Genomic DNA, 23,799 nt, shown 5'->3' on the forward strand with positions numbered 1-23,799 from the left:
GTGTGAGTGTCTCCAGATTCCTATAGAAAGTTTCCAACGTGATCTCTGTCCTGATCTCTTTACACAGCGTTGTCTAATGTCTGATGGAAAAAAAAAAAAAATCGCCATTACTGTCTAGTCTATTCTGATTGGCTAGTTCCTAACACAGCAGGGGTTTTTAATTCGTTTACAAGCCCGTTTTCTACGGTAAACCAATAGGCATAAGCGGAGGAGTGAGGCAGCAGCCAGTCGCGCTGTGGTGTGTTGGCATACCCGCACGCCGCCTCTGCGCCTGTCGCTGCTCGGAGGAGAGGGGCGGTTGGTGTGGCTTCCATTGTTCAGGATCTGGGGCGCCATGAGGGGCGCCATGAGGGGCGACAGAGGCCGAGGTCGTGGCGGGCGCTTTGGTTCCCGAGGAGGCCCGGGAGGAGGGTTCAGGCCCTTTGTGCCCCACGTCCCATTTGATTTCTGTTTGTGTGACGTGGCCTTCCCTCGGGTGAAGCCAGCACCTGACGAATCTTCCTTCAGGGAGGCATTGCCGAGAAGAAATCAGGACCTTGCTCCTAATTCTGCTGAACAGGCCTCTATCCTTTCTCTGTTGACAAAAATAAACAATGTGATTGGCAATTTGATTGTGGCTCCAGGGACATTTGAAGTGCAAATTGAAGAAATGCGACAGGTTGGATCATATAAAAAGGGAACAATGACTACAGGACATCATGTGGCTGACCTGGAGGTAATCCCAAAGATTTTGCCAACGTTGGAAGCTGTTGCTGCCCTAGTGAACAAAGTCGTGGAAAGCCTAAGAACACAGGATCCTTCTGAAGTTCTGACCGTGCTGACCAATGAAACTGGCTTTGAGATCAGTTCTTCTGATGCTACAGTGAAGATTCTCATTACAACAGTGCCACCCAGTCTCCGAAAACTGGATCCAGAACTCCATTTGGACATCAAGGTGTTGCAGATTGCCTTAGCAGCCATCCGACATGCCTGCTGGTTATGTTAAAGTTCTCATCAGACTTCTGAAGGACCTGAGGATTCGTTTTCCTGGCTTTGAGCCCCTCACACCCTGGATCCTCGACCTACTCAGGCACTATGCTGTGATGAACAACCCCACCAGACAGCGCTTGGCCCTCAATGTGGCATACAGGCGTTGCTTGCAGATTCTGGCTGCAGGACTGTTCTTGCCAGGGTCAATGGGTATCACAGACCCCTGTGAGAGTGGCAACTTCAGAGTACACACGGTCATGACTTTGGAACAGCAGGACACGGTCTGCTACACAGCTCAGACTCTGGTCCGAATCCTCTCACATGGTGGCTTTAGGAAGATCCTTGGCCAGGAGGGTGATGCCAGCTATCTTGCTTCTGAAATATCTACCTGGGATGGAGTGATAGTGACACCTTCAGAAAAGGCTTATGAGAAGCCACTAGAGAAGAAGGAAGGGGAGGAAGAGGAGAAGAATACAGAAGAACCACCTCAAGGAGAGGAGGAGGAAAGCATGGAGACTCAGGAGTGACTCCCTTCTCTCCACCCTTTCTTACCCAAGGGGAAGATTGGAGCCTGAGCTAACTGCTACTGGGCTCTGTATGGTGGCATTTCTGAGGGCTGTGGAGACAGGAAAGAAAATAAAAATAAACTATGGAAGGAAATGACATCCCACTGAATTCTTATGTTGACTTAGTAGCCAGAAGTCTCGCATCTCTACTGAAGCAGGTTACCAACTTTTCTTCATGATACTGTAGAATCCCCAGCTCCTTGAAACCTCTCTCAATCAGTACTTTGTTGTTGAAATGTCAACTGTTTAATGCCTGGAATTTTATTTTTTTTCCTAAGAAAAATAAAGTAATTCCTAGTAGGGCTCTTTAAAAAAAAAAAATTGGATAACTTACATAAAGTTGGCAAAATTTTGAGTCACAAAACCTACTAAAATTGAAATCCTGTAGAAATAGAAAATCTGAATGTAAATGTATCTACTAAGGGGATTGAATCGATAATCAAAAACCTGCCAACAAAGAAGAGCTCTGAACCAGATGCTTCACTGTTAAATTCTACCAAATATTAAAAGAAGAATTAATGTCAATCTTCCTGTCATTCCATGAGGCCAGCACTATCCTGATGTTAAAGCCAGACTAAGACACTGGAAAAAAAACTACCGACTACTCGTTTTTAATGAACGTGGACACAAAAATTATCAGCAAACTACAGCTAAACCATATTACGCAGTCTATTAGGATTACACACCATGACCAACTTACATTTTTTTCAAATTAGATTTTTTAAATTCTTTATTGTTTAAAGTATTACATATAGTATTACATATGTCTCCTTTTCCCCCCATTGACCTCTCCCTGGTCACCCCCAAGCCCTAGCTAGCACATGCCCTCACACCCTTAGTATCTGTGTCCATTGGTTATGCTTATATGCATGCATACAAGTCCTTTGGTTGATCTCTTACCACTCTCTCCCTCACCCTCCCCAATCCAGGACCCCTTGGGAGATGTCCGACTGCTGGTTTAGGCTCTATCGGGATCGGGCCTAAGCCAGCAGCTGGACATCCCTCTCATAATCCTGGACCTCTGGCTCTTAATTGCTCACTTGACTGCCTGGTCACCCCTAAATGCCCCCACTGCCAACCAGGTCACCCCCAATTGCCCACTTCCTGCCAGCTTGGTTGCTCCTAACTGCCCCCGTCCCCACCAGCCTGGTCACCCCTTACTGCCCCACCTGCTGGCCTATTTGCCCCCAATTGCTCCCCCTGCCAGCCTGATTGCCCCTCACAGCCTCTCCACTGGCCTGGTCACCTCACACAGCCTGCTTCTTCAGTCGTTTGGTCATCCCTCACTAACCCCCCTGCTGGCCTGGTTGTAGGTAGCCGTCTTGTGAGGGTGTGAGGGTTGATTTGTATATCACCTCTTTATTCTATAGGATAACATTGGCAAATATGTTCTTCCATTCAGTGGGCTTTCTTGTTGTTTTGTTGATGGTTTCTTTTTAAAAAATATATAAATTTTACTGATTTTTTTACAGAGATGAAGGGAGAGGGATAAAGAGTTAGAAACATCGATGAGAAAAAACACATCAATCAGCTGCCTCTTACACACCCCCTACTGGGGATATGCCTGCAACCAAGGTACATGCCCACAACCAAGGTACATGCCCTTGACCAGAATCGAACCTGGGACCCTTCAGTCACAGGCCGACGCTCTATCTACTGAGCCAAACCAGTTAGGGCTGCTGATGGTTTCTTTTGCTGTGCAGAAGTTTTTTATTTTATTTCTATAATGCAAGAGTAGTTCAACATATGAAATCTATTGGTATATCACATCAACAGAATGAAGGCCAAACAACAGCAGCAACAACAACAACAAAAACGCATTTCAATTGATCAGATAAAAGGATAGATTGGAATAGGCCATAAAAACAATTTGACAATATTCCACACCATTTAAGGATGATAAGATTCACTAATAATACAAAACTGTGTATTTTTTTTCAAAATAGCTTACATTAATCTCTTATGGGGCTTGCCTCCTAGTGATCATTTTGCTTAGGTTTTGTTTGTCTGAGAACATTTTTATTTTGTCTACACTTTAAAATAATTTTATTTATTTCAGAACAGTTTTTGATTTACAAAAGAATGGGAAGATTGTATAGGGTACTACTTACTACATCCAGTGTTCCCAGTTATTAGCTTCTTTTGGTAATATGCATTTGTTATCATTTGAGCTGATATGGGTATATTATGGCTAACTACAGTCATAATTCATTCACAATTATTTTTATTGTACTATTTTGTTTTGTTTTGTTTTAACCTAAGGTGCTTTTTCTGTTCCAAGATCACATTCAACATAAAACATTACATTTAATCTTTAATATCTTTAGGCTCCTCTTATGAGTATTTCTCAGAATTTCCTTGTTTTGATGATTTTGAAGTTTTGAAGAGTTGTATAATGTCTCTTAATTGGAATTTGTTTTGCTTATGATTAGACTAGAATTTTATGGTCTAGAGTAAAAGACCATAAAGCAAAGTGTCATTTTCATTGCATATCAAGGTCAACATGACTCATTACTGTTTGTGTTAAACTTTATTATCTGGATGAGGCTATGTTGTCAGGTTTTTCTATTTCAGAACTTGTAATTTTTTTTTTTTTTACTTTCCATATTGTATTTCTTTTAAAGAAGTCACCATGTGCAGCTTACAGGACAATAGCAGAGGGAAAAATCCCTGATGACTCCCTGGGACTCCACCCCACCACAAAGATCTGCGGGCTGCTGGCCTTGGTGTCCTTTGGGATTTTTTCTGAGTGGCCTCAAAATCAGAACTGGCACCAAGTTTGAACCTGTATCAATCTGGTGAGCATCATTTGGCTCTTCCTGGTGACTCACACAACTCATGCTGCCATAGGTTCTATCAGTGACTGAGTCTAATGGGCAACCAGCAGGCAGAGAGAATCTGGGCGTGTCTTTAGCCATTTCTGACCTGCCTCATGCTTGGTGCTGGCGGAAACTGGTGTGAGTGCACAGCTTGGTCCTTCCCGCACACACCTAGACCCAGCAGAGGCAGCCACAAAATGTGCATCACTTTGAAGCTCCAAACAGGTTGCCCAGGGCCAGTCACAGGCAGCATCTGACATTGACTTGCACTAGAGTCCATATCAAGTTGTCCTCAAAATAATACACCTAGTGACAGTCTTTACACAACATTAGAGCAAGATTGAGCTAGTGCCACAGAGGCATATCCAATGGGAGATTTTGGCAGGCACCAGAACCTGCTGAGGCGAATTCCTCTTTGTATGGTGTTGCACCTGCACAGCAGTTCGTACACTGTGGTCAGAGTTGATTATCACTGTCAGCCAGCCTAAGGGTCGACCCCAACATTAACAGGCCAACAGTAATCAAGAGGTCTCTATAATAGGAAGGTTCACATAACCGAAAGAAAGGACATTCCTGGAGCACCCAGCTTAGGATCAGGGAGACTTGTCCCACAGGGATTAAACAGAACCACATAAGGCTACCCTACCCAAACTGAGAGACATAACAGATCTACCTAACACACAGAAACAAACACAGAGAGGCAGCCAAATGGTGAGAGAAAGACACATGCCCTGAAATAAAGAAGAGGATAAATCTCTAGAAAAAGAAGTAAATGAAATAGAGGCAAGTGGTCTCACTGATAGAAAGTACAAAGCAATAGATATAAGGATACTCAAGGAATTTAGTGAGAACTTCAACAGCATAAGAAATGACATAGAAACCATAGAAAGAACTATTGAGGAATGAAAAATACAATATCTTTAAGGAAGAATACATTAGAAGTAAACAACTTTAGGTTAGATGTAACATGAACGAATCAGTGATTTGGAAGACAAGGTAGCAGAAAGCACCCATTTAGAGCAGCAAAAATAATTAAAAAAAAGAATTTAAAAATTGAGGATAGTTTAAGGGAAATTTGGGACAAGATGAAGCATAACAATATCCAAATCTGAAGGAGAAGAGAGAAAGGGATTGAGAACATATTTAAAGAAGCAACAACTTAAAAATTTCCTAACCTGGTGACAGAAAATGACACACAAGTCCAGGAAGTGCAGCGTCCCAAGCAAGATGGACCCAAACAGACCCACAACAAGACACATCATAATTAAAATGGACAAACTTAAAGACAAAAAGAAAATCTTAAAAGTAGCAAGATAAAAGCACTTAGTTACCTACAAGGGAGTTTCCATAAGACTATCAGCTTATTTCTCAACAGAAACTTTGCAGGCCAGAAGGGACTGGCATAAAATATTCAAAGTGATGAAAAGCAAGGACCTACAACCATGATTACTTTACCCATCAAGGCCATCATTTAACATGAAGGAGAAATAAATGACTTCCCAGACAAGAAAAAGCTAAAGGAGTTCATGACCACCAATCCAGTATTACAAGAAATGTTAAAGAAACTTCTTTCAGAAGAAAGAAAAAAACAGGAACATAGTTATAAAAAATAAAATGGCAATAAATATGTACCTATCAACATTCACTTTAAATATAAATTGCTTAAGTGTTCCAAACAGTGACAGGACATCTGAATGCATATTCTGTCCACAAGAGACCCACCTCAGAATGAAACATAGAGATTAATAATAAAGGATGGAAAAAGATATTTCATGTAAATGGAAATGAAGAAAAGAGGCAGTGATAGCATTAGTGAAGAAAAAACACAAATAAATGAAATTATAGAAGTAATCCCTTCTCTATTAGTGATTGCTTAAAATATAAATGTAAATTTTTCAAATAAAATGTAAGAATTGGTAGAGACAAATATTTATGATGCATTTATTTTCTGTTTGTAAGAGATTTCTTTAGATTTAAATAGGTGAAATAGATAGGCTAAAATTTAATGAGTGAAAATATATATTTCATGTAAATAGTAATCAAAAATACATATGTGCTTGCTTTCAGACAAGACTTTACATCAAATATGTTTTTAAAAGACAAAGATATTGAAAATGGAGTAAATTTTTTAAGGAGATAGAATAATTATAAGCATCTATGCATCAGATATCAGAGCCCCCAAAGCACACGAAGCAAACATTGACAGAATTAAAGGCTGAAATAACATTCCGCAGTAATAGTTAGAAACTTCAATATACCTCTTTTAATAATGAATAGAACCTCTAGAGAGAAAATCAATAACTAGAGTCCTGGACAAGTCTATAAAAAATAGACCTAGCAGATATTTATAGAACACTCTATCCAACAAAATAATACACTATTTTTTCCAAGTGCACTGTGAACATTCTCCAGATAGACCATTTGTTAGACCACAAAAATAAGTCTCAAAATTTTTTTAAAATACTGAAATTTTACAAGGTATATATAGTGACCACAATGAAATGGAGCTGAAACTCAAAAACAGAATTAAACTGGATAAGTCACAAATCTGTGGAGCTTACAGAATACACCTTAAACAGCCTATTGGTCTGAAAAGAAAATTTAAAAGGCAATTCTATTTATAGTAGCACCAAATAAAATAACATACTTAGGAATAAATTTAACCCAGACGAAAGATATATACACTGAAAACTATAATTTATCATTGAAAAATTAAAGAAAACATAAATAAATAAAAATATATCTTGTGTTCATGAGTTAGGAGATCTAATATTGTTAAAATGAAATTATTGCCTAATATTATCTACAGATTCAATGCATTTTTGTCAAGGTCACAATGGAAATTTTTTTCATAAATTGAAAAAAATCCTGAATTTCATTTGGACTCTCAAGGGACTTGGAGTACCCAAAAACACTCTTGCAAAAACAAACAAACAAATAAAAAAAAACATACTTCATTTCAAATCTTACTAGAAAGCTGTAGTCAATTCAGTGTGGTGCTGAGATAAAGATATATATCTCCGTACTAAATAGAATAGGGCGCCAGTCATAAATCTTCTCATTGCGATCAAATGATTTTCAACATAGATACCAAGACTATTCAATGGGGAAATAACAAGTTTCAAAAATGGTGATTAGAATACTGGATATTCACATCTAAAACAATAAATTCGAACACTCATTGATGAGAAACACAAAACAAGTAAAAATAGATTATACATCATAGTGTAAGAACTAAAAGTATAAACCTCATAGAAAAACAAAGGAGAAAACATTTAAGGCATTAGACTTGATAATGATGTCTTGGATATGACACCAAAAGCACAGGCAACAAAAACAAGAAAGGATAAACTGGACTTCATCAAAATTTTTAAAAAATGTGACCAAAGGGCATTATCAATATTGGGAAATAGCATGAAAGAAAATATTTTCAAATTATATACATGATAAAGTTTATTATCCAGGCTATATAAAATCCTAAGACAAAACAAAGAAACCAAATTAAAAATGGACAAATGACTTAGATAGACATTTCTCAAAAAGAAGATATGCAAATGATCAATAACCTGTGAAAAGATGCTCCACATCACCGATGATTGAGAAAATTAAAATAAAAAACATAATATAATACCATGTCATACCTATTAGAATATCTATTATCAACAAAACAAAAAATAACAAAAGGTAGGATATGGAGTAATTGGAGCCCTTCTGTAGCTGTTGTAAATGTAGTTGTTCCTCAAAAAATTAAACATAAAATTACCATATGACTCAGCAATCCACTCCTAGGTATATACCCAAAGTAACTGAAAGCAGGGACTTGATTTAATACTTATATGCCAATGTTTGTACCAGCATTAGTCACCATAGAAAAAAGTTGGAAATAGCAATGACCATCAACAACAACAACAAAAATGAATAAGTAAGATGTGATATAAACATACAATAAAATATTATCCAGTCATATAAAACTATAACATTTTTATACTTGCAATAACATATATGAACCTTGAAAACATTTGCTAAGATAAATAAATTAAAAACAAAATAATGAATATTGTGTAGATATAGGAGCTACCAAATACAGTTAAATTCATAGATACAGAAAGTATAATAGTGGTTTTAATGCTTGGGAGGAGGGAGAGATTGAGGAGGTATTGTTTAACTGGTAGAGTTTCTCCTTGGTATGATTACAATGTTATGAAAATAGTAGTGATGTATGCACAGAAATTACGGATGTCTATTTACCACTTACAGAAGAGTTCCAAATAGATAAATAAAATATAACAAAAGCCCTGTAGTTAGAGAAGGCTTGTGGTAGGAAGCCAGTCTGGTAGGATGCGAAGGCAAAGAAATGGTACATAGTGAGGTATAAAAGGTATACAGAGGCCAGAAAATTAAGTGTATCTTAGACCATGATAGGGTCTTTGTGTTTATTCTAAATGACATTAAAAAAATTTTAAGGAGTTTTGAGGTAATAAATAACATAATAAAATTTGTTTTAAAAGAATAGTGATATCCCAACAACAACATAAAATCCCAGGACCAAACATTTGAAGAAGAATTGATAGCTGTTTTGCTCAAACTACAGTATTTCAAAAAAAAAAAACAAAAAACAAAAAACAAAAAAACAGCAGAGAAGGGAAAGCTTCCAAAATCTTTCAATGAACCAGCATTACCCTGGTAACAAAACTAGACAAAGATATTACAAAAAATGAAATTAAGGACAATGTCTCAGATGAACATAGATGCAAAATACCTGAAAAAACAAAAAACAAAACAATTTCAGCATTACACTGAAATGTCCACACACTGATAAAGTGGAATTATAACAGGAATGCAAGAATGGTTTGATATTCACAAACCAATTAATGTGTTATACTATGTAAACAAAAAGAAGAATAAAAAAATCATATGATGATCTCAAAAGATGAAGAAAAAATAGTTTGCAACATTCAACGTCCATTTATGATATAAACTCTCAACAGAGTGGAAATATGTCAAGCATAGTAAAAGTCTTGTATGACAAACCTACAACTAACATATGCAATGTTAAAAAGCTGAAAGCTCTTTTCTAAGATTAGAAACAAGACATGGATTCCCACAGTCTCCACTCTTATTCAACACAGTTTTGGAAAGCCTAGCTTTATCAATCAAATAATAAAAAGAAATAAAAATATCCAAATAGGAATGAAAGAAGCAAAATTGTTAATATTTGTAGATGACATGATACTACATGTAGAAAACATTAAGACTTCCACCCCAAATCCATTAAAATGAATAAATTCATTAAGATTGCAAGATATGAAATTAATACTAAGAAATCTGTACATTTCTATACACAAATAACAAAGTAACAGAGAAATTAAGAAAACAATTCAATTTACAATTGCATCAAAAAATGAAATGCCTGGGGATTAATTTATCCGTGGAGATAAAAACTGTACTGTGAAATCTATAATACATTAATGAAATAATTGAAGACATAAATAAATGGAAAGATATACCATGTTCATAGATTTAAAAATAATATTGTTTACATTTTCATACTACATAAATCAATCTACAAATTCGTTGCAATTCCTATCAAAATATTAGTGGCATTTAAAACAGAACTAGAACAAATAATCCTAACATTTGTATGAAACCACAAATGACACCTAATAGCCAATTCATTCTTGAGAAAAATGAACAAAATTGGAGGTTTCAAACTCCCTGATTTCAATCAATATTACAGAGATACAGTAATCAATACAGCATGGTTTTGGCACAAAAATAGAGACATACATCAGTAGAACAGAATAGAGAGCCCAGAAATAAACACATGCTTATATGTTATACAGTCCAACAAGAGCTAATGGAAAATTGAATAAGGTTGGTAGCAGAAAAAATAGAAAGGAGTTGGCAGGTGATTTCAGACGGGAATGAAGAGGGAGTGATAGAAACATGTGCATATGCCGGCACTACTAGGCATAGCCCACTAAATACTTGATTTGTTATCTAAACAAGAGGACTCCCTTGGAAGCTCACCTGCAACATCAATGAAACGTGTAGCAGTCTCCCAGCTGTGCTTGTCCAGCAGCGCTATCCCCTAGACACCCCATATGCCGTCTTCCGAAGGCAGCAGTCCTCCTCCCTCATGCACATGCTTCCCTCCATTCTTTTTTTTCTTTAATATTTTTATTGATTTCAGAGAGGAAAGGAGAGGAAGAGAGAGAGAGAAACATCAATGATGAGAGAGAATCATTGATTGGCTGCCTCTGCACACCCCTTATTGGGGAATGAGCCTGCATCCTGTGCATAAGCCTGACTGGGAATTGAACCGTGACCTCCTTGTTCATAAATTGATGCTCAGTCACTGAGCCACGCTGGCTGGACCAGAGTACACATTGTGGAGATAAAGCTGACAGAGTTTGCTGAGGGATTTGAGATGGGGTAGGAGAGAAGAAAAGGAGTCAAAATGATTTAAGGATTTGGGGCTTTGAGCAGCTGTTAAACTGTTGTGCTTTACCCAGACGCAGAATAATGGTAATGAGAACTTTTAGAGAATCTCATTTGTAATATATTGTTTACTGATGCTTAAGAATTCAAAATATTCATCTCAGTCACAGCCTCTTCTGTTATGAAGGTTGAGTAAGTGTGGAACAAGAGGCAAGACTTGGTCTTTATTATATTTCTTGTTTAGCTTCTCTATAAGTTTTCTGCAACTCCACAGCTTTGCAATTTTCAGTAAATTTCTTAGAAGGTTATGGAAGCTGTTTATATAGGGAGGAGTTTGCTGCCTTTTCTGAAAAATAAAATCATTCAGAAAGAAGAACAAAATTTCTGGAAGCTGGGAAAATGATAATAGCAGGATGGACAGGTGTTCTTTCTGGAGTATATAGGGTGCTAATTTAAGTCCTGTGCAACAGGAACATGAGTCCGTTATTCTATAGGCAGGTTAAACACAGAAACCAAGGCAGGCTTTCTGTCTCAGGACCCATTGAATTCTGACTGCAGGTAACTAGAGCTTAATTATCCAGGTAGAGGTTTACGGACAGAATTCAAAACTGAGGCAGTTTTTGAATGTGTAGAGCAAGCATCATAACAAAGAAGGGTAAGGGAAAAGATAATCCAGGACAAAGGCAAAGTTCTGGAGTGCCTGTCTTTGATGGAGCTCTAACTTCACTTAAGGAAAAAATATAATGTTGCTCTCCATTATCCCTTCCTTACTTAGCCTTAGTGCTCAGGGGTTTTTGAAATTCTATGATGAAGTAAAGCTGACAGTTGACCTTAGATGAGAACCACATGAGATATATGTTCATGGGAAGAGGGGTCATAGTTGTCTTTGGCTGAGATAGAGTATAGAAAGATCTTGGAATGCAAGCTGAGAGAGCAGAGTAATTCCTGCATCCCCCAGAAGCAAAAAATTCAAAGGTGCAAAGGAAAGATGGGCTTTTGTCTTCATTCATTCCTATGCGCTGTATGTTTACCTAGCAGTAATTCTGGTAATAAATCAAAGGCGCTTTATCTTTTTGACCCTTTGATATAGGTAAGTCTCTTCTTAAATATTCATTGCAGTTTAAACTTCTCAATTATTATGGTTAATGCTTTGTTCCTTTGTATGTATGGTGCGCATGTGATCTGACTACCTTCATTTGTTATATTTATGCTTTATTTATACTTTGGTGTTTATATCCTTATCTGCAGAGTGCACATGGTATGCATGGAGCTGGTGTGAACTCTCTTCATTGCAGATGCGTCTTGACTCCTTTCCCTAGAAACAAACAACATAGTGTTATTAATGACAACAGCATGCACTGACCATTTCCTGTATAAACCCCAGTGTTTAGAAGAAGGGGTACTAACTTGCAGTGGCTGATGGGGCTTAAGCCCAGAGTCACTATGCAACTAACTCCCCCTCTCCCCCAGGGAAGCCTGTTGTGTCAAATGCTACCCAGTTTGGGAAAAATGCCATATCTGATATTCCTAATGACAAGGAAAATACGCCAGTGGGCACAGTAAATTGAGGTTATGCAGCTGTTTCTGATAGTACATCTCTCATCTGATGCCTGGCTATGTCCCAATGAGGATCAACTGATTCAATTCCACTACTAGGTCTCTTTTCACCATATTTGCCTCAAAAATATTTCTCTTTCCACCAGGCCTGAAGTTAGTACCACTTATTGAGTTTCCACAGTAAATATAGGCACTTGAAATGATGTATGAGTATTAATCACATCAGGCTTCTTTGAAGGAGGTACTGAATAAATTATTATTTAATTAAAGCTCAAATCAAGGCTGATAGTAAAATAAATGTCTGAGCGGTTAGACAGTCCCTGCATGAGCCAATTGGACTGTAATTATATAAGGCCATGGACAAGTACTCCACTGTATCATGGATACCTCTAAAAGTGACTGTCCCCAAATGATAGCCTTTGTAAATCAAGGGATGGTTATAGCTAATCAAATGGAGGCCTTCCCACAGTGGGGAGTTAAAATTTTATGAAAACAATTTTTAACACTGGTCAAAGTGAAGATGGATTATCTTCTTTTAAAAGAAACATTAATAAAGCCTTGAGAAATGTCACCTTGAGTTTCCTCATTGTTAATATGAAGATACTGGCTGATGAATGGATGAAAAGTGAATGAATAATCTAGGTGGAGAGAAAAGTGAAGTTGGAGTTACATAAATGTAGATTTGAATCCAGGCTTTCTACTTAACTGCACTGTGATTTCTGGAAAGTTGTTTAAGTTTTCCGACCTCTAGTTTCCACATTTGTAAGGAACATACAATGACATACGTCAATATGAGTTTCAGAGATTGAAAATAGAACATGTAAAACACTTATCTGTTAGGCTCTAAATACAAGATGGTGTTGATTGCTACCAATCTTGTAAACTATACTATTTATTGCTAAAATAGTCTAAAATTGGGCTAGGGTTTAGGTGCTTATTGGAAACAGCATCTATAATTATTACTTTAACTAAAATACCTTAATAAAACCCATATTAACATCTATGGTTTTTAAATTTGATTTATTTTTATTGATTGACTTTTTATAGTGAGAAAGAGTGTGAGAAACATTGATTTATTGTTCCACTTATTTATGCATTCGTTGGTTGTATGTGCCCTGACTAGGACTGAACCTGCAACCTTGCTGTTTTGGGTGGTGATCCAACTGCACTACCCAGTCAGAAGGACATTTATGTGTTTTGTTTTGTTTTTAATTAATAATTTATTTTTTAAGAATAATTTTAGGTTCTTGGTATTCATCACTTTGAATATTTCTTGCCACTCCCTTCTGGCCTGCAAAGTTTCTGTTGAGAAATCAGCTGACAGTCGTATGGGTATTCCCTTGTAGGTAACTGAGTTTCTTGCTCTTGCTGTTTTTAAGATTCTCTCTATATCTTTTGCTTTTGGCATTTTAATTATGATGTGTCTTGGTGTGGTCCTCTTTGGATTCCTTTTGTTTGGGGTTCTCCGCGCTTCTTGGACCTGTAAGTCCATTTCTTTCACCAGGTGGGGGAAGTTTTCTGTCATTATTTCTTCAAATAGGTTTTCAATATCTTGCTCTCTCTCATCTTCTGGCACCCCTATAATTCTGATGTTGGTACGCTTGAAGCTGTCCCAGAGGCTCCTTACACTATCCTCGCATTTTTGGATTCTTTTTTCATTTTGCTTTTCCGGTTGGATGTTTTTTGCTTCCTCGCATTTCAAATCATTGACTTGATTCTTGTGCTCCTCTGGTCTGCTGTCGGGCGTCTGTATAATATTCGTTATTTCAGTCCGTGTATGCTTAATTTCTAGTTGGTTCCCCAATATAAGATCGAGATTACTTTATCCAGCAAAGCTATCATTCAGAATTGAAGGTCAGATAAAGAGCTTCACAGATAAGGAAAAGCTAAAGGAGTTCATCACCACCAAACCAGGATTATATGAAATGCTGAAAGGTATCCTTTAAGAAGAGGAAGAGGAAGAAAAAGGTAAAGATACAAATTATGAACAACAAATATGCATCTATCAACAAGTGAATCTAAGAATCAAGTGAATAAATAATCTGATGAACAGAATGAACTGTTGATTATAATAGAATCAGGGACATAGAAAAGGAATGGACTGACTATTCTTGGGGGGGAAAGGGGTGTGGGAGATGTGGGAAGAGACTGGACAAAAATCGTGCACCTATGGATGAGGACAGTGGGTGGGGAGTGAGGGCGGAGGGTGGGGTGGGAACTGGGAGGAGGGGAGTTATGGGGGGAAAAAAAAGGAGCAAATGTAATAATCTGAACAATAAAGATTTAATTAAAAAAAAAGACTTTAAAATATCATTAAATGATTAGATTAAATTAAAAAAAAAAAAAAAGAATAATTTTAGGTTCAAAACAAGACTGAGTGGAAGGTAAAGATATTTCTCAGATCCCTGTGTCCCTACCTATGAAAAGCCTTCCCCACTATCAACACTCTCCCACCAGAACGGTACATTTGTTACAATTGATGAACCCACATTGACACATCATTACCATCCAAAGTTCAAAATTTACATTACAGTTCTCTCTTGGTATTGTACATTCTATTGATTTGGACAAATGTGTTACGACATGTATCCATCACGATGGTATCATACCGAGTAGTTTCACTGCCCTAATAATCCTCTGTGCTCCATCTATTTATCCTTCCCTTCTCCTTACCCACAACCCCTGGCAGCTACTGATATTTTAACTGTATCCATAGCTTTGCCTTTTCCAGAATGCCATGTAGTTATAATTATACAGTATGTAACCTTTTCAGATTGGCTTCTTTCACTTAGTAATATACATATATTTAAGATAAGTTGTTTTTATTGCTATACAAAATTTATTAAAGAATTGTTAAAACATTTGGATAAGTACCCTGAAACAAGCAAAAAGGTCATAATTTGATATCCAAATGCAACCACTTTAACTTTGTAATTATACATCATAATTATCTTCACAGTAATTATTATCAAAATAGAGGCCCGATGCACAAAATTTGTGCAAGGGGCTTGGCCCTCACAACCATGGCTTTGTCAGGAAGGTCGTCCAGAATAACATCCGGTCTAATTAGCATATTATGCTTTTATTATTATAGATGTGAACAATCATTGAATCAACAGCCTAATAGTGCATTAGTTGTGTATGATCTAATGTAAATTGCTATTTATATTCATTTTATTTCTTTTTTTAAATGTATTTTTATTGATTTCAGAGAGGACGGGAGAGGGAACGAGAGATAGAAACATCAAAGAGGGAGAATCATTGGTCCCTTACTGGGGATTGAGCCCCAACCTGAGTATGTTCCCTTGACTGGAATTGAACCCAGGACCCTTTAGTCCACAGGCTGATGCTCCATCCACTGATCCATACTGGCTAGGCCTTCATTTTATTTCTGCTTTTGTATTATCAATAAGTTTCTCAATACCCATAAGAATTAAAAAAATAAACGGATATTTGTTTACATGAATAAATATGTATCTATACTAATAAAAGGGTAATATGCTAATTAGACTGAATGTCTTCTTGACTTCCTTCTGGATGCCCTTCCAGACAAAGCCACAGTGGCTGCAAAGCCCAAGGGCCGGCAGCCGCGGTGGTTGTGAGGGCTGGTCCAGTGCCATGTTCCCTTTTGCAGAGGCCACGGGAGAAGGCACCGCAGGGGAAGGCAGAAGGCAGTTAGGCAGTTAGGGGGATCAGGCTGGCAAGGGAGAGAAGTTAGGGCCCAGTGATGGCAAACCTATGACACGCGTGTCAGAGGTGACACGCGAACTCATTTTTTTGGTTGATTTTTTGTTGTTAAATGGCATTTAAATATATAAAATAAATATCAAAAATATAAGCCTTTGTTTTACTATGGTTGCAAATATCAAAAAATTTCTGTATGTGACACGGCACCAGAGTTAAGTTAGGGTTTTTCAAAATGCTGACACGCCGAGCTCAAAAGGTTAGGCATCACTGAGTTAGGCAATTAGGGCTATCAGGCTGGTAGGAAAGATCAGTTAGGCAGTTAGAGGGATCAGACCAGGAGGGGAGAGCAGTTAGGCAGTTAGGGGCGATCAAGCCAGCAGGGGAACTGTTAGGGGCATCAGACCAGTGGGGGAGCAGTTAAGGACATCAGGAAGGCAGACAGGTGAGTGGTTAGAAGCCAGTGGTTCCAGATTGCGAGAGGGATCCCGGATTGGAGAGGGTGCAGGCCAGGCTGAGGGACCCCCTCCCTCCATGCACGAATTTTGTGCACTGGTCCTCTAGTTTATGTATATGGGGGGAAAGACATGTGCTTAAACCACCTTTTCTGAGGCTGTGTTAGCCTACGTTGCAGACTCTTACTGTTGGAACCAGTGGAAATAAAAGATGGGGTTCCCTTCTTGCTGCTTGTGTAATGCTTTCCACAACTTCTTCATGTCTGCAAGAGAAGTCCAATCTCAAAAATTCGTGGTTTTCTGTCCCTTCTTTAAACCTAACGCTTAGCTATATTTACAGTGATATGTCTAACTTAATGATAATGATGACCCCAGAGACTTTTACAAACTTGATTTTAATGGTTAGTATTGTAGCAATGCTTTGATGATTTTTTTTGTATTTAATATTTCTCCACATTTGATATTTAAGAAGATCCTTAAGCTTATATTACTTAAATGCTAAATCCCTCTAGTTAATAAGGCCAAGAACACAGACTCCGGTTTATACTCCACTGAAAGAAGGGTACACATTTTCAGAAGTATGTTATAAAGCTCAGTTTTCTACAAGGATGAGAAAGTAAGATAAGCCTTGTTCCTTTGAGTATTTAGGACACCATGATCTTAGTTTGGGAACATTGCAGAAAGCAGGACAATTATGGACTATCTTTAAATTGCACTAGAGATGCCTGATGCCAGGCAGTCTGCCTGCTGTGGCTGCCTATTTCCGGGGATAATCATTCACTGAAAATACAACAAAAACATTTTTCAAAAATCACTCTCTCCAAAAGTTAGTGAGGTTTGCTTGTGGTTTATAAAACACCTCATATTAATGTATCTGGCCAATTTAAGATTAGCAGTAATAATCAACCAGATGAGTAATGCAGAAACTTATTCTTTCGTAAAGTCCTCAAAATGGCACCTTGCAAAAGTTGTTCTCTCTACTTATCATATCTTTACATCTTCTTCTTAATGTGATATGAAATTAAAAGTAGAGGTGTTTTTCTAGGTGACTTTTTCCCCATTCATGGGAGAAGCTTCCTGTCAGTATAGAAATGATGCTTTGAGTCGTGGGGACAAGAGGATATTAGAATCATGACACCTTGTGCATTTTCTACAATGTCCAGAGTCTAAATTGATGTCTCATTGCACAATTGTGTTCACAGTGATCAGGCCAAAATATAGAATGAATGGCATTTACTCCATTTTTCCATGAAAAACAACTACTGTATTTGCTTCTTCATCTTCATTATTGTATTCCATTAGAAAAAAAAGAAGCATTTATTTATTTTTTTGGCCTTTATATTGTTTCTTTTTATTAATTTTTGGGGGTGACATTGGTTAATAAGATTACATAGGTTTCAAGTATACATTTCTTTGATTCATAATTTTCATATTGCATTGTATGCCACCAACAAAGTCAAAACATCTTCTGTTACCTTTATATTTGACCCCCTTTATCATTCACTAACATCTACTTTCCTTCCCTCTCATAACAACCATACTGTGGTCTGTGTCCATGAGTTTTTGTTTGCTTGCTTTCTTGTTTCTTCATTTGTTACTTTCAGATTTATGTCCCACATATCAATAGGATCATATGATTCTTAACTTTTCTGTCAGACTTATTTCACTTAGCATTATATTCCCGAGGTCCATCCATGAACCTTGGCAGTATTTCATCTTTCCTTATCGTTGAGTAGTACTCCATTGTATATATGTAACATATATTCTTTATCCAATCACCTATCAAAAGACTATTTTTTTCCTTGTCTTGACCACTGTGAATAATGGTGCAGTGAACATAGGGATGCATTTGTCTTTACCAATAAATGCTTTAATATTTTTTACATACCCCAAATTGGGGTTGCTGTCTCATACGGTAACTATTACTAATGTTTTGAGGAACCTTTATATTGTTTCCACAGTGGCTGTACAAGTTTACATTCCTATCAGGAATGAGAGAGTGCTCCTTTTTCTCCACAACCTCTTGCCACTTGTTATTACTTGTCTTGTTGATAATAGCCATTTGACAGATGTGAGGGGTTATCTCATTGTAGTTTTATTTGCATTTGTCCACTCTCACCACTCATTCAATTTAGTAATGGAAGTCCTAGCCAGAGCAATCAAGCAAGAAAAAGAAATAAAAGACATCCAAATTGGGAATTAAGAAGCAAAAGGGTCATTTTTTTTTTTTTTGCAAATGACATGAATGTTTATATAGAAAATTATAAAGACTCCACCAAAAACAACTATTAAAAACAATAAACAAATTCAGTAACATTTCAGAATACAAAATTAAAGTACAAAAATATACTGCATTCCTGTATACTAACAATATAATGTCAGAAAAAAGTAATAAATCATTTTTAAATTCTAATAAAAAGAATGATATACCTGGGAATTAAATTAACAAAGGATGTGAAATACATATATATTGAAAGCTACAAAGCATTATTAAAACACACAGTTTGGAAAAGACACAATGGGTTCTGGTATGGTGGTTGTGCCCTCAGGGTATGACAAAGATTACTCTGACATTTCAAATTTGTTCAGGTGGTTGATGAAGAATATACAGAATTCAGAAAAGATCCGATGTGCAATGACTCACATGAGCATCAGAGAACTTCCCGGAAGGCCAGATTCAACATCATGGAAAAATGCAGTGAGCTCCACAAAGAGCAGGTCCAAAGCACTTGTACAGCAGTTGGCATGATGTAATAGGGGTTGGGTATCACAGTCATCAAGCCTGAGGACTGAGCCCACCCACAAACAGGAGAAAAATAATCAAGACTCAAATACAAGAAGAAGGCCCACACAACCCAAACAGCTCCATTCCTAGAGCAATCAGCTCAAAAGATCAAGGAAACTAAGCCACTGGTTCCAGCATAGAGGCTACCCCACCAAGACTGTGAGGCATAGCAGTCTTATCCAATACACAGAAACAAGCACAAAAAAACAACAAAGATTGTGAAACAAAGAAACAGGCCCAAAATGAAAGATAGTAGGAATCTCTAGAAAAATAACTAAATTAAATGGAAGCAAGTGAATTATCACAAAACAGAGTATGAACTAATGGTTTTTAAAATTCTCACCAGCATAAAAAATAACATAAAAACTATGAAAAAGAACCAGTTAGAAATGAAGAATGACATAGTTCAAATAAAGAATACACTGAAAGAAAGAATAGGCTAGCAGCAGAGGATAAAATCAGCAGATTAGAAGATAAGGTAGAAAAAATCACTCAATCAGAGCAGCAAAAAAAAAAAAAAAATACTTTAAAAGCATGAGGACAACTTAAGGGAACTTTGGTACAACATAAAATATAATAACATCTAGAACATAGGGAGAAGAAAGAGAGCAAGGGAAGCGAACCTGTTCAAAGAAATAATGACAGAAGACTTTCCTATTCTGATGAAGGTAAAAGTCACACAAGTTCAGAAAGCATAGAGATTCCCAATCAATATGAACCCAAAAAGACCCACACAAAAAAACCATCAAAATTAAAATGACAAATGTTAAGGACAAAGAGAATATTAAGGGAAGCAAGAGAGACACAAGAGAGACACAAGAGAGACATACTCAAATACCTACAAAAGAATCTACTTAAGACTTTCAGATGAATCCTCAACAGAAACACTACAGGCCAGAAGAGAATGGCATGAAGTATTCAAAGTAATGAAAAGCAAGGATCTGAAACCAAGACAATTCCAGCAAGGCTATCATTAAAATGAAGGGTGAAATAAAGTGCTTTCCAGAAATTAATAATAACTAGAGGCCCAGTGCACAAAAATTTGTGCACTCGGGGGAGTCCCTCAGCCCGGCCTATGCCCTCTTGCAGTCTGGGACCCCTTGGAGGATGTCAACCTGCTGGCTTAGGCCCACTCCCTGGGGGATCAGGCCCAAGCTGGCAGTCAGACATCCCTCTGGCAGTCTGGAGATCTCGAGGGATGTCCACTTGCCAGCGGGGAGCAGGCCTAAGCTGCAGTCGGACATCCTGAGTGCTGCTGAGGAGGCGGGAGAGGATCCCACCACCACCGTTGTGCTGGCAGCCATCAGCCTGGCTTGTGGCTGAGCAGAGCTCCCCCTGTGGGAGCACACTGACCACCAGGGGGCAGCTTTTGCATTGAGCATCTGGCCCATGGTGGTTAGTGTGTGTCATTGAGACCAGTCATTCCCAGTCCTTCTGATGTTAGGGTCAATTTGAATACTACCCTTTCATTATATAGAATAGAGGGCTGGTGCACAGGTGAGGGGCCGACTGGTTTGCCCTGAAGGTTGTCCTAGATCAGGGTGGAGGTCCCACTGGGGTGCCTGGCCAGCCTGGGTGAGGGGCTGATGGCTGTTTGCAGGCTGGCCACAGCCCCTTCAGGGTAGGGGTCCCTGCTGGGGTGCCTGGCCAGCCTGGGTTAGGGGCTGAGGGCTGTTTTCTGGCTGCCCAAACCCCCTTCAGGGCGGGGGTCCCCATTGGGGTGCCTGGCCAGCCTGGGTGAGGGACTGAGGGCCATTTTCAGGCTGCACTCACCCCCTCAGGGTGGGGGTCCCCACTGGGGTTCCTGGCCAGCCTGGGTGAGGGCCTGATGGCTGTTTGCAGACTGACCAAGCCCTCCGGCGACCGAAGCTCCCAGCCTTTCCTTTTTTTTTTTATTCACTCCAGCTCTGTGGCCATGGCGACTGGAAGCAGGTATCTGGGGTTTATTTACCTTCTATAATTGAAACTTTGTTGCCTTAAGAGGAGGCAGCAGCTGGCCGGGAAGCTTGACTTCCTCCATCATTGGGGCAACCAAGCCTCCTGCTTGCTCCAGCTTCGTGGCTACTGGCTGCCATCTTGGTTGGGTTAATTTGCATATAGTTGCTCTGATTGGCTGGTGGGTGTGGCTTAAGGCATGGCGAAGGTATGGTCAATTTGCATGTTTGTCTTTTATTAGTGTAGATAACAATAAAGTAGTTTATTACCACCAAATCAGCATTGCAAGAAATGTGAATGTTACCACTGTAAGAATAAGAAAGAGACAGAAAGCCAAAACCGGTTTGGTTCAGTGGATAGAGTGTCGGCCTGCGGACTGGAAGGTCCCGGGTTCGATTCCGGTCAGGGGCATGTACCTGGGTTGCGGGCACATCCCCAGTAGGAGATGTGCAGGAGGCAGCTGATCGATGTTTCTCTCTCATCAATGTTTCTAACTCTCTGTCTCTCTCCCTTCCTCTCTGTAAAAAATCAATGAAATATATTTAAAAAAAAAAAGAAAGAGACAGAGAGAAACATAGACATAAAGAATAAAAATAGCAATAAATAAGTACCTAGCAATCATAACCTTAAATGCAAATGGATTAAATGTTCCAATAAAAAGACCTAAGGTACTTGAATGGACACAAAAACATGACCCACCTGGCTGGCGTGGCTCATGTGGTTGAGCATTGACCTATGACCCAAGAGGCCAAAGTTCCATTCCCAGTGAGGACACATGCCTGATTTATGGGCTCAATCCCAGTGTGGAGCATGCAGGAGGCAGCCAATCAATGATTTTCTCTTATCATTGATGTTTCTATATCTCTCTCCCTCTTCCTTCCTCTCTGAAATTATATATGTACTAGAGGCCTGGTGCATGAAATTCGTGCATGGGAGGGGGAGTCTCAGCCTGACCTGTACCCTCTCCAATGCAGGGATCGGGCCTAAACTGGCAGTTGGACATCCCTCTCGCAATCCAGGACCTCTGACTCCTAACCGCTCACCTGCCTGCCTGCCCTAACCACTCTGCCTGCCGGCCTGATGCCCCTAACTGCCCTACCCTCCTGGCCTGGTCCCCCCTAACTGCCCTCCCCTGCCAGCCTGGTCACCCCTATTAACTTTTTAAAAAAATCTTATCTCCTTCACACACAATTGTATTTGACTTCCTTATTGGCTTCTCACTCTCACACAATTTTTCTTTCTCCTTTATGTAATACTTTTTCCTACTGACTCATCATTTATAAACTTTTATTTCTTCCTTATTTCCTACTTCTGTTCATCATCCTTCTTCCCATCTTTCTCTTACCCTCCCTCCCTCCCTACATTCCTTCTTTCCTTTATCTTTACCTCTGCCTTCCCTCTCCTTTTCCTTCCTCCCCACCTTAATTTTTTTCTTCACTTCCTCCCTTGGACCTGCTTTGCTAACTGCCCCATTTATTCCTTCTTCCCATTTTCCTTTTAAGCTCTACCGGCTTCCCTTTAAAGCTTTTCTTCCCTCCCTCTTTCTCTCTCATCCTACCTTTCCCATATACTCTTCTCTACTTATTTCCACTGTTTTAATATCTATCTATCTATCTATCTATCTATCTATCTATCTATCTATCATCTATCTATCTATGTGCCTAATTATTCACTATAATTTATCCTTTTTCTTTTCTGACTCCTAATTTTAAAATCTGTCCCCAGTACACAACTATACTTGATTTACATTATAGCTCCTACAGTTCCCTCATACATCCTCTTTCCTTCTTTAACTCTGCTGTTATGACTCCTTCATAAAGTTCTTCCCTTCCTCCTTCCCTTCTCCCCCACCTCCCCCTCCTTTCTCACTCTTTTACTCGTTTTACAGGCTAATTTAAAAAGTCAAAATTTCTATGCTTTTTTCCCTTTGTACTGACTACTTTCCTCTCTGGGACCTGTAGCTGTCTCTGTTTGGGCACTCGGACCCTACTCCCACTGGCTTTGAGGGGCCAAGGGACAATGCAGCTGTGTCTTGCCTCCCGTGGCCCACACCTCACCCCCTCAAGTTGGGGGAGGGTCCAGCCAACCCCGGCCTGCGTCCATGGCAGGGACCTGGGACCCACTGTGTTACCTGTGTGTACTTGTGCATTCATGCGCATGCAAGGCTTTTCTCCCATTGAGCGTTGAGTGCTGGTGTGCCCACTCCCACACCTTTAGCGCCTCTCCATCCACTCCCCTCAGGAATTCGCAGACGACCAGTGTGTTTGCGCAGGCATGGTTGGGCCTGGCTTGTCCTAGGGGGGCATTCTACACAGGATGCAAGACCCCATCCAGGTCGGGTCAGGAAGATGAATGAATGGACGGCTGGAGAAAGCCACAGTGGCTTCCCTATGGTGTGAGGGTCACCTGTGCACTCTCTGTTGTTGCTCCTGGGCCCTTCTGCCGACCACACCCCAAGAACCAGCCTTCTGCTGTGAGGGTGTCGCCCCTTGGTCGGGGGTTAGTGGCGTCCCCAGGCAGAGGGTTCTCTGATGGGGCATGGTGTGGAGGGGTGTTTGTTGGGCGCATGCACCTGGGAGAAAAAGAGG

General features: G+C 39.1%; 1 protein-coding gene across 1 annotated transcript; it reads left to right on the plus strand.

The window, feature by feature from the left end:
• Positions 1–263: 263 nt before the first annotated feature.
• LOC132238729 (interleukin enhancer-binding factor 2-like) lies at positions 264–1,837 on the plus strand. Its single transcript, XM_059704745.1, is given in 2 exon segments — positions 264–978; positions 980–1,837. Coding segments are annotated over 2 exon segments (1,161 nt in total). The 5' UTR covers positions 264–334; the 3' UTR covers positions 1,497–1,837.
• The last annotated feature ends 21,962 nt before the right edge of the window (positions 1,838–23,799 follow it).

The sequence above is a fragment of the Myotis daubentonii genome, chromosome 7 (genome assembly GCF_963259705.1).
Source record: "Myotis daubentonii chromosome 7, mMyoDau2.1, whole genome shotgun sequence".
NCBI classification, from domain to species: domain Eukaryota; kingdom Metazoa; phylum Chordata; class Mammalia; order Chiroptera; family Vespertilionidae; genus Myotis; species Myotis daubentonii.